At 41.5% G+C, this 12,730-nt stretch overlaps 1 protein-coding gene across 4 annotated transcripts in view; it reads left to right on the top strand.

Moving 5' to 3' along the window:
- Window positions 1–12,730, top strand: part of ptprz1a (protein tyrosine phosphatase receptor type Z1a) — a 206,604-nt gene that overhangs the window by 134,783 nt on the left and 59,091 nt on the right. For all 4 annotated transcript variants that reach the window (XM_030731182.1, XM_030731181.1, XM_030731183.1 and 1 more), the window contains exon 8: window positions 7,071–7,221. In XM_030731182.1, coding sequence (XP_030587042.1) covers window positions 7,071–7,221 — 151 coding nt within the window. The remainder of the gene's footprint in view (window positions 1–7,070; window positions 7,222–12,730) is intronic.

Genomic DNA, 12,730 nt, shown 5'->3' with positions numbered 1-12,730 from the left:
TATTGTATTGTTTTGATGCGTGTCATGAATTGTAGAGCAACAAGCGTCGTTGATAATTATGTTAGATCATTCATGAAAGATATATTACGTTTCACAGATTATGGGCCAAAAGGTCATCAATTTTTAGCAAATACCGGAAGTCAATTTTTGGCAAATGATCACTTTTTGTCATGACGCTGGTAAAAAGGCACAAGAGATGCTGGTAACTGCTGTGGCATTCAGTGTCACAGTGAAATTGAGTCAGCACCAGCTGCAGGTGAAGTTGCTGCTCTTAGATCCACTAGACACTGAGTTGTGTGTTGCATCCTTCTTCCATATGCTATTCCAGTATTGCTCCATTTCCAGCCTTGGTGGAGCTGTTCTCATATAGTTCCCCTGCCACCGAGAGTACACTTTGGATGGTGCAGTGGAGAACATCTGGTTTATTCTCCTGGCTTCTATCTCTCTGGTATGCCTCTTCAAGCAGTTAGCCAAGGCTGTGAGTCTTTGCCTGGCAGTTTCTAAGGACTTGTTGTACTACATAGGCCCCCATTTCTTCATCTCACCTTTCTGCAGTTTTGGTAGGTGGCTGACCTCATGCTGCCTTGACCTTGGTCTTAAGTGTTCTTCTCCATGGAGGGTACTACACCTTGTGCCCATTGTTCATCTTATAGCTTATGACATCTCCCTCCTGACCTGACATCCTGGCTCCCCCTTAACTTAGCATTTGTTTTGGACCTCATCAATCACGAGTTGCAACAGCAGTTGTTACTTGCAAGTGTTGGAGCACTGAGCTACTAGTTGTTTTGGTGTTGTTCTGTGCTGGATGTTGAAGAATCCATAGGTCTCACATCCTCTTCATTAGCTTGCTAATCTTAATTAGCTAAATGTCGTGCCTGAAATCACGTAAAAAGATATATATACAACAAAAACGTAATAATCCAGGTGTTTTATTGATCTGATCAGAACTCCCTACATATCGTATTGTCAGCATGACAAGGCTGCTCCCAGCTCCTGTGGTTTTATGTTTAATAGCAATAATAATTGCTGTGAAATAATACTATAGTGCAACGATCTAGTGAGAGGAAAAAAAATCTGAGTCTGGTATTTGCGATGGGGCGGAGTGTGCGGGGTACCGATCACTTGTCAGTTGTAGTGATAGAAGAGTCATGATAGGATAATAAATTATTTAGGTCATTCGAGGAATTGTTGCAGCCCTAGTTCTGTATATCCTTCCTTTTCAAAAGCAATCGAACAGGAGTCAGTTCCAAACTAAACTTCAACAAACATAAGATGACAAACAAGATTTTTCCACTTTGAAAATTATCTACTTTCCCATATTTCACAATTCAGATTTCAGGTTTTCCAATTTGTTCATCAAAACTATTATCGTAGAGTGAATTTTGCTTTTAAATGCTGAGTGTGCTTGCTAATTTCCAATTTTATAGTCTATATTATATTTTATATTCTTATTCTTGAATTGTACTATAGTAGGTATATATTATTCAGAGTTCAAAAAGATCCTTACTTATCTTATTCTGGGTTGTTGTGCAGCCCCTTAATTTATTTTGTGTGTGACTGAAGCCATTCCTTCCTTCTGAAAGGCCACCCTCCTTTAAGCCAGCTTACTTTTAATTGGCTGCCCCTCATAAAGAGAAGTTTTAAAAGCAGGGAGGTGGAGTTTCTGTGCTCACCACCAGAGCAGTGTGCTTAGATATTAGGGATATCTGCCCTCATTGATATTTTACAGAGCCAAGAGTAGACAAATATGTCTGAATCTGAGTGTTAGGAACAGCTTGAAACCTGAGCTTTGCAGGCCATCCAGGGTTTCCAGGTTTCTTCAAACATCTGTGACATGTGTCAGCTGGTCTAAATTCCAGCCCAGGGCTTAACAGTTTAATTATGATTTAACATCCACTTTAATGGCCTCTTAACTTGGCTCTATTATACTGTTGTTGTTGCTGTGAGTATTGTGCGAAGCAACTTGCTGTTGGCTGTTAGCGTTCCCTGTGCAGGGAAGGATCAGGCTACAGTCATTACATTATGGCTTTTTCATGCCCATTCACTTCCAAAGCTATTTGGGAACAGCTGCTGTGTGTAATGGCAGATTTTGACTTTATACTTGTTTGAAAATAATCTGTTTTAACAAGGGGTTACATGAAGAGGATGTGGGACCTATGTATTCTTAGCAACATCCAGGCTGACTTTGAAACAACTAGTAGCTCTGTGTCTGCACTTGGTATTGCAACGTCTATGACTGCAAGAAGCAACTGCTATTACAACTAGGGATTGATGAGGTACAACAGGGGGAACCAGGATGACACTGGATACCAAGCCCCAATAACATGCCAGAGCAGCTGACCTGAAAAAGAAGGTCATGGCTAAGCTGGAAACCTGGACCCCCCGAGACCAATTACCAAGACTACATGAAGTACTCTCTGAAAGTCTACTAGAAGATGTGAATGAGGTACTACAGATAATCCTTTCTTCGACCATCACTGAAACTAATCAGTTGATGTATACCACAGCAGCAGTGATCTTTGAGGTGCTTGGCCATAAGATCAACACCCACATTGAGTAAGTACCCTCCGTGGGTGAGACGACTAGAGGCTAATATCAAGCAGTACGGAGGGAAGTCAGCCAACTATTAGAACTGCAGAAAGGTGTGATGAAAAAAGGGGTGCCTAAGAAGTGCAACAAGCTGTCCATACCTGAGGCCTCGTGAAGAGTGGGACAGCACCGGGCCCTGACATGATTCACACCTACTGCCTAAAGAAGCAAACTTGACTCCATGGTGCCTGGCAGAACAAATGAGCCAGCTGCTAGAGGCTAAGACTTATCTAGAATCTCTGACTGAAGGCCAGACATTCCAGATCCCCAAGGACCCCCAGAACGGACCGATCCCAACTACTGGCCCATAACCTGTACAACATGGAAACTCCTGTCACGCATCTTAGCAGCTAAGAAGAATAGGCATGTGGCACAATACATGACCGAGGCCCAGAAAGGGATAGGGATAGGCAGAGAGACCGGGGGGGCAAAACACCAGCTACTGGTAGAGCGGTCACTCAAGACTGTAAGACCCACCGCCTGGATTGATTACAAGAAATCCTATGACTCAGTGCCTCACACATGAATCCTGGAATGCCTAGAACTGTACAAGATCAACAGGGCCCTAAGAGCCTTCATCAAGAACTCCATGGGTATGTGGAGAACAACACTAGAAGCCAACTCCAAGCCAGTTGCACAAATCAACATCAAGTGTGGGATTTACCAAGGAGATACTCTGTCCCCACTGCTGTTCTGGATAATTCTGAATCCCCTCAGCCAGGTCATTAACAAGACTGGCTACGGATACTGACTACGGAATGGAGCAAACATCAGCTGCCTCCACTACATGGATGACATCAAGCTGTAGGCGAGGAGTGAATGAGATATCGATTCACAGATCCACACCACCAGGATCTACAGCAATGATATCAGAATGACATTCGGACTGGAGAAGTGTAGTTGGTTGGTAAATAAGAGAAGAAAAGTAGTCAGAACTGAAGGGATTGCACTACCGGAAGGCAACATAGCAGACACTGAAGACAGCTACAAGTACCTTGGAATCCCACAGGAAGATGGGAACCATGAAGAGGCCGCTAGGAAAGCCGCAACCTCCAAGTACCTGCAGAGAGTAAGGCAGGTCCTGAAGAGTCAGCTGAATGGGAAGAACAAGATCTGAGCTATGAACACCTACGCCCAGCAGTTTATCAGATACCCAACTGGGTTAATAAGCTGGCCAAAGTAGGAGATAGAAGCCACTGATGTCAAGACAAGAAAACTCCTTACCATGCATGGAGGGTTTCACCCCAAATCCAGCACCCTGAGACTGTACACTAAGTGGAAGTATTCAATTAAATTCAATTTTATTTATATACCGCCAAACCACAACAAACAGTCGCGTGAAGGCGCTTTGTATTGTGGGTAAAGACCCTACAATAATACAGAGAAAACCCAACAGTCAAAACAACCCCCTATGAGTAAGCACTTGGCGACAGTGGGAAAGAAAAACTCCCTTTTAACAGGAAGAAACCTCCAAGAGAACCAGGCTCAGGGAGGGGCAGCGACTGGTTGGGCTGAGGGGAGAGAAAAAAAAAGACATGCTGTGGAAGAGAGCCAGAGATTAATAACAATTAATGATTAAATGCAGAGTGGAGTATAAATAAAGTAAATAAGGTGAATGAAATGAAACAGTGCATTATGAGAACCTCCCAGCAACCTAGGCCTATAACAGCATAACTAAGGGCTGGTTCAGGGTCACATGATTAGGCCCTAACTATAAGCTTGATCAAAAAGGAAAGTTTTAAGCCTAATCTTAAAAATAGAGAGGGTGTCTGTCTCCTGAATTCAAGCTGGGAGCTGGTTCCACATAAGACGGGCCTGAAAGCTGAAGGCTCTGCCTCCCATTCTCCTTTTAAGTATCCTAAGAACCACAAGTAAGCCAGCAGTCTGAGAGTGAAGTGCTCTATTTGGGTGATGTGGGACTATGAGGTCTTTGAAATAAGATGGGGCCTGATTATTCAAGACCTTGTATGTGAGGAGAAGTATTTTAAATTCTATTCTAGATTTAACAGGAAGCCAGTGAAGAGAAGCCAATATGGGAGAAATATGCTCTCTCTTTCTAGTCCCTGTCAGTACTCTAGCTGCAACATTTTGGATCAGCTGAAGGCTTTTCAGGGAGCTTTTAGGACAGCCTGATAATAATCAATTACAATAGTCTAGCCTAGAAGTAACAAATGCATGAATTCGCTTTTCAGCATCAGTTTGAGAAAGGATGTTTCTAATTTTAGAGATATTGCGCAAATGCAAAAAAATCAGTCCTACATATTTGTATACTATGAGCATTGAGGGACACATCCTGGTCAAAAATGACTCCACGATTTCTCACAGTGTTACTGGAGGCCAAAGTAATGCCATCCAGAGTAAGTATCTGGTTAGACACCATGTTTCTAAGATTTGTGGGGCCGAGTACAAGAATTTCAGTTTCATCTGAATTTAGAAGCAGGAAATTAGAGGTCATCCAGGCCTTAATGTCTTTAAGACATTCCTGCAGTTTAACTAATTGATGTGTGTCGTCTGGCTTCATTGATAGGTAAAGCTGAGTATCATCTGCATAACAATGAAAATTGATGCAATGCTTTCTAATAATACTGCCTAAGGGATGCATGTATAAGGTAAATAGAATTGGTCCTAGCACAGAACCCTGTGGAACTCCATAATTAACCTTAGTGTCTGAAGAAGACTCCCCATTTACATGAACAAATTGGAGTCTATTAGATAAATATGACTCAAACCACTGCAGTGCAGTACCTTTAATACCTATAGTATGCTCTAATCTCTGTAATAAAATGTTATGGTCAACAGTATCAAAAGCTGCACTGAGATCCAACAGGACAAGAACAGAGATGAGTCCACTGTCAGAGGCTCTAAGAAGATCATTTGTAACCTTCACTAATGCTGTTTCTGTACTTTGATGAATTCTGAAACCTGACTGAAACTCTTCAAATAAACCGTTCCTCTGCAGATGATCAGTTAGATGTTTTACAACTACTCTTTCAAGAATCTTTGAGAGAAAATGAAGGTTGGAGATTGGCCGATACTTAGCTAAGATAGCTGGGTCAAGTGATGGCTTCTTAAGTAGCGGTTAAATTACAGCCATCTTGAAGGCCTGTGGTACATAGCCAACTAATAAAGACAGATTGATCATTTTTAAGATTGAAGCATCAATAATTGGAATGACTTCTTTGAACAATCTAGTAGGAATGGCATCTAATAAACATGTTGCTGGTTCGGAGGAAGTAACTATTGAAGTTAACTCTGAAAGAACAATTAGAGCGAAAGAATCTAAACAAGTACCAGCAGCGCTGCAAGCAGCCGAAAATGAAGATAAATCTTTGAGATGGTTATGAATATTTTCTTCTCTAATGTCTAAAATTTTATTTGTAAAGAAATCTATGAAGTCACTGCTAGTTAAAGTGAAAGGAATACTCGGCTCTACAGAGCTCTGACTCTTTGTCAGCCTGGCTACAGTGCTGAAAAGAAACCTGGGGTTGTTCTTATTTTCTTCAATTAATGGTTGCAAGTGGCAAGGATGGTGGCAGAGGACTTGTGAGTGTCAGAACCACTATTATAGATGAAATAACAAAGGTCAATGAATACATCAGAAAGATGGCCACAAAGGACCATATGGATAGTGAGTACCTCAGACAGCAGAAACCCAAGAACGAAGAGGAGGAAGAACAGGAACCATCATGCAAGGACAGGCCTCTGCTTGGCATGTACCACTGGCAGATAGAAGAAGTGGCTGACATAGAAAAATCCTACCAATGGTTGGACTGACAGACAGCACAGAGGCAATAAACATGGCAGCACAGGAACAAGCTCTAAGCATAAGATGGACAGAGACTGGGGTGTACCATACAAGGCAAGACCCAGGTGCAGGCTTTGCAGACACGCCCCTGAGATAATCAGCACATAACAGCAGGGTGCAAGATGTTATCAGGCACGGCATACCAGGAACGCCATAACCAAGTGCCTGGCATAGTATACAGGAACATCTGTGCTGAGTATGACCTGGAAGTCCCGAGGTCAAAATGGGACACGCCCCCAAGGTTAGTTGAGAACAACAGAGCTAAGAGCTAAGACAGACAGACAAACTTGTGATGGCTAACCAACCAGACATCATAGTGATGGACAAAAAGACGAGGAAGGTTGTAGTCATAGACGTTGCAATACCAAGTGACAGCAACAACAAGAAGAAGGAACACGAGAAGCTCAATAAATACCAAGGGCTCAGAGAGGAGCTGGAAAGGACGTGGAAGATGAAGGTGACAGTGGTCCCTGTGGTAATCGAAACACTCAAGGCAGTGAGCCCCAAACTGGGAGAATGGCTCTAGCAGATTACTGGAGTGACATCCGAGAAGAGCGCAATACTGGGAACAACTAAGATACTGTGCAGGACCCTCAAGCAACCAGCCAGTGTATTGGCAGAGTGCTGTTGCTGAAATCATTTTAATTATTGTGTTTCTGTGCTTATTCTGTTGCAGCTGGTGATGTTTTGCGAGGTGATGACAATGCAGCAGGCTGGATATGTGATGCTGATGGACTACCTGCAGAACAACTACAGGGAGCAGCAGGACCAGTTCATGGGTCAGGTGTTCTCCTCCTACACAGGTACTGAGGAGATCTTCACACAGGGTGCGTATGCAAAGTCCTGTTTCTTTGGCAGTCATTTATATCAAAGGTTGTAGTCATCTAAATAAAATCTTTGATTGAAATCAGATGGTTTTTCTCATTAAATAAATCTGCTGAATTTTGCAGAATACATACTAACTGCTAACTTTGTTAGCTAAATCATTACCATACTGTCAGGCAGTGGTGGTCCTAGCCTGTTTGGTGCCCTGGGCGAGCATCCCCGCCGGCACCCCCCCCCAATAGTGATCGCCTCAGCAGCGCCTACCGCACTACTCCACTTGGGGGGTAATGAGCGCCCTCTGCCTGCTGTGTGGTGAATTCTGCCATGGTCTGACAGAGTTTTTAACAGAAGCCCCCCCCCCCCCCCCCCCCCCCCATCACAGGCACACTCAGAATTTCTTTTACATTTTTATTTGAAAAAACATGGAAGAAACTGAAATATTACACAGCTTCTGCTTACCTTTATCTTTTGCTTCTTTCTTTTCTTCTTCTTTTCTCTTTTCCTAAACTGCATGCCTGATGGCTTTGACCTTTTCCTTTCCATCTGCTGTTATTTGTACTGAAGCGGAATAGGTTATTACCGCCACCCATCCCCAGGGTTGTCAGATCTGATTGACAGTAGCCAGCCCAACACAACAAAACCTCCATTGAAACTCATGTTAATAGCACCAGGTGTGATGTATATTTAAATATACACAGCTTTGGGTAAGTTGTTAAAGTTTTGGCTGCTTTCCACCATATTTGGTAGGTTCTTAGGAAGTTTTTTATTGTAAAATTATATATCTATATGATTTTATAATTATATAGATATATCTATATAATTTTCCAGCCCAATGTGTTCACAAGCTGCCCAATCTGGCCATCTGGCAACACTGCGCCATCCACCAACATTTGTCTGAATCGTCTAGATTCTTATTTGTGTTATTTTTTTCATCAGGATTCAGGTTCACACAAATACTGTGAATTAATGACCATATTTCCAGTATTATAAATGAAATGTGCTTTGTGTTCTATCAGTTGTGTGCATCTAATTTTATTAGCACAGATTCATTCTATACGGAATCGAAGGGACATGGGGAAAAAAACATGGGAGGAAAAAAAAAAGAGGCAGTTTTGCGAGATCTCGCAAAACTGTTTAATTTTAGTACCGTATTTTCCGGAGTATAAGTCGCACTTTTTTTCATAGTTTGGCTGGGGGTGCGACCTATACTCCGGAGCGACGTATATGTGACATTTATAACACATGAACCAAAATACTCCAGCCACTTGACATCTCCGTGAACTGCAGCTTTAAGGCAGTCTTGCGTAACCTGTGGGCGCAGTGGATGATGGATGGAGAGCACAGCTTAACGGCAACTGGGAGAATGCGCCACCCAACTTTCCTGGAAGTCATTGGATGGATCAAGAAAACATGGGCTTCAGTGACAACCAAACCATCCTGTTGGGATTCAGAAAGGCTGGAATAATTGGAACTGCAGCTGACGACGAGTCTGACTAACGCGACACAGAAGAGGAAGCGGCGCTTCGTCTACGGAGTGTACGGAGTTGTTTAGAAGTGACACCGAGGATGAAGAATTCAATGGATTGATGGTTTGGTTAACTTGTTAGTATGTTCTTTATGCTATGGTTATCTGAATAACTTAATGTTACGTTAACATACCGAACACGTGTTCGTTGTGCGTCATGTAGCTGAATGTGTTACGTTAGCATAACGTAAGCCTAACCGTGTTCGTCCTGTTCTTTAATCCATTATTATTTTAAATTGCCGTTCAAGATGGAATTTCTGCTCTGGGTCTCGGATTCTATCAACCCCCCCCCCAAAAAAAGTGCGACTTATAGTCCAGTGCGACCTATATATGTTTTTTTCTTCTTTATTATGCATTTTTTGGCTGGTGCGACCTATACTCCGGAGCGACGTATAGTCCGAAAAATACGGTACATAAGTTTCGTTAATCTTGATATGGCAGTGTCAGTGAGGATGAAAGGTTTGGCGAGAGACTGCCAGCAAAAGTCGCCTTTATTTATAATTCAGTTTTGTTACTGTTGGCCGTAACCACGCCAAAACTGTACAGGCATGAATGAATGAACCCGACTGACTGTCTCGCTCTCTTTCATTCATTCATGCCTGTACAGTTTTGGCGTGGTGGCCTTCGGGAGGTTTCCCGAACAGGTCAGAATATTTTTTGTCCGTTGTACGATCGGATAAAAGGCCTCTCCAAACCAAGCTCCCGGGCTGAATTTCAGCCCACCTCTGTTTATGCCTGTACAGTTTTGGAGTGGTTACGGCCAACAGTAACCGCTGAATTATAAATTAAAGGCGACTTTTGCTGGCAACCTCTCGCCGATCCTTTCAACGTCCTCAGGGATGCTGCCGTATCAAAATTAACACGGAAAAGCATTCGAGATCTCGCAAAAGTTTTTAATGTAAGGACATGCACTTCCGCGTTAATCTTGTTACAAACACATACAGCGCTGCCCCGCCCCCTTCTCCTCTCCGCTGTCTGTCAGACCATGACAGAAAGCTACATGCACCACACAGCAGGCAGAAGGCGCCCATTACCCCACAAGTGGAGTAGTGCTGTAGGCGCTGCTGCGGCGATCGCAATGTGGGGGGGGCGGTCATGCCGCCCTAGATGAAAAGCCGCCCTGGGCGGCTGCCTATATCGCCCATATCAGAAACCGCCACTGCTGTCAGGCATGGTTCATCTTTAACTGTGCATTGCACTTGGACATAAACTCATGCTACCAGCAGCTGACTAATATTTTTTCCATTAGGTGTACCAATAATAACTATAGGAATTATAATAGGAACTATAGGAAGTATAAAAATGTATTTATTTAACACATGCTTGACATCTAACATGTCAGTTAGCATGTTATGCTTTGGCATATCTCATCATCCTTTACTAATGCTGCTACAAGCTGGGATGTTTGTCTGGTGAATTTGAGGTCAATTCAATATCAGAGCTGAATAAACATGTTTTGTAGTATTAAACATATTTATTAATGTTTATAATTTTGTAAATTTTAATAATTATAATAATTTTAATCAAACTAATTTAATTTAATTTATTTAATCAAAGACACAATCTCACCTGGACAGCCGAAAGTTTGAACCCAGTATGAGAATACCTGGTTATACAGTAGAACTCACCAAGTCAAAGTCGCAAAATTGTATTTTTTTGTCTAGTCCGATGGCTTCTGCAGGTCCCGATTTTTCCTAATGTTAATTCCAGTTAAAATCATCACCTAAATTGCATCATACAAGCTGGATTTTTGCCTACTTAGGATGAAAAATCAGGTCCCATTGTAAAGCATTTCTAATTAAATGTGATTGCATAAGACAGATGAGTTTAGCACTAAACCCCTCCTCAGCCCCTGCCATGCCCAATTTCAATATTTCCGATCTACACAAACTCCATGCATCTGCTCATTCATGCACAACTGAATCAGAAAGCCATTGCCATAAATTAAATATTAGACCCCAAACTCTGTCTGATATTTTGAAGAATTAGATTTTATCTGACTTACACATAAGATGGATTGTTCCACAAGTCGGATAAAGTTCCATGGGCCATTTGAATCTTAGGCAATTTATATTGTATTTCTAATTCAACTGGATCAGACACAATTGGATTACAAACGATGGACAAAAAATGACAGTAGTAAAAATAGAACTCAAGTGACCTGAATAAAACCTCAGTGACAGACAGAGGACGGGTCGACTTTGGTAACAATTGATTTTCACGCTGCTTGTTGGTTCTACTCAATAATTGGAATTGACCTTTGGCTTTGGGGAGGGTTTGCTCTGGTACTGAGGATCAGGGGACTATTTGATATTTACAATATGAAGAGATTTTATTTTAATTAATGCTCTGAAGATTTGTAAAGCAGACTTTGCATTACCTTTCAATATTATTACTGAAATTAAAACAGTATATGTTGTTTTTATAATTTCCATTTTTATTTTTGCAATTTTATTTCTTTTACTCAATTCATACTTCATTGGAACAAAAAAAATTAGTGTTGGTAGTTTTGTAGTGCAGGGTTCACTAGGTAGTTTTAGAATTTGTGCCACTTTGGCATATTTTATTGGGATTGACGATATTTAATTAGTTGGTCTCAGACTGTTAAAGTGACATACATATGTTAACATAATTTGGCAAAGTGACCAATGCTCAGATGGAGTTATGCACAACAAGGCTAGAAGGTAGACAGCATTAGATAGTTCAGTGTCATCTAATGTTGATTGTTTGAATTTACAAAAGCCTTCACATTTTTCTCATTGAAAGAAAAATGTTAAAACATCAACAATAATACCTCATTATGAGGTTACCACAAAATTAGTGCATAAGTATTCAGGGACTGTGCTTTTTCTAGTTTCCCAAGAGGTGAGTAGAAAGCCACATCTGAAGAAGGCATTTTAGAGTTCACAGTAAGTAAGTAAAGTTTATTTATATAGTGCTTTACAAGAACAAAGCTCACAAAGTGCTCTACTATACAGAATAAAATGTAACATTAAAAATGGTATAAATAGATAAACTTAAATAAAAGCTAGCCTGCACCTGTGGCTCTTCAGTTTCTTTTTAAAGGTATCAACAGAGTCCACAGATTTTAATCCAGTGGAAGTGAGTTTCACAATTTGGGGGCCACAACCTCAAAAGCACAGTCACCTTTTGTCAAAGATTTCAGCAAGATGTGCCAGAGGAAGGACCACACACCAATCACTGTGGACTTGGCTAAATTCTTTAGTCATTTTTGCTGTACTGGATTAAAGTTTCAAAGGGGCTTTGTATGGAGTCACTACCTCCCCATTTGGACTTTACTAGGCATGGCCTGAAGAGGAGTGCATGTTATGCCTGGGCAGATCCCTTCTCCTTTCTCTCATTCATCCCAAGACTAGTATCAGAAATCAGCATTAGCATAGAGCAGGGATCCTCAAATCCAGGCCTCGATGTCTGGTGTCCTGCAGGTTTTAGATGTGTCCCTGATCCAACACACCTGAATCAAATGGCTGAATTGCCTCCTCAGTATGCAGTCAAGTTCACCAGAGTCCTGCTAATGACTTCTATATTTGACTCAGGTGTGTTGAAGCAGAGCCACATCTAAAACCTGCAGGACACCGGACCTCGAGGCCTGGATTTGAGGATCCCTGGCATAGAGGATAATAATAATAATAATAAGAAGAAGAAGAAGAAGAAGAAGAAGAACTCTGATAAATAATAGTATGCCTCAATGCTATTTCACTGGCACACTTGGATAGAAAAGCTCTGAAAACATTTTGAGTGTACCAGTGTATCTGCTGCTCTTTGAGTTGTCAGGAGCCAATAGGAGCTAACAGGATATATGAAAAGTCATCAGAAGATATTGCTTTCTGGAGTTTGCAAAAAATACTGGGAACTCAATGTAGGTGGCTTGAAAAAAGCTAGATAGCTAAAAACAGGTGTTGAATAGTGTATTAAAAACAAGGGAATGTTCATTTGTAATGGTAAATGGACTAGTTTTTAAAAAC

Source organism: Archocentrus centrarchus, chromosome 6 (genome assembly GCF_007364275.1).
Source record: "Archocentrus centrarchus isolate MPI-CPG fArcCen1 chromosome 6, fArcCen1, whole genome shotgun sequence".
Lineage (NCBI taxonomy): Eukaryota > Metazoa > Chordata > Actinopteri > Cichliformes > Cichlidae > Archocentrus > Archocentrus centrarchus.
The sequence above is the reverse complement of the archived record's forward strand: the minus strand, read 5'-3'. Positions and strand labels throughout refer to the sequence as shown.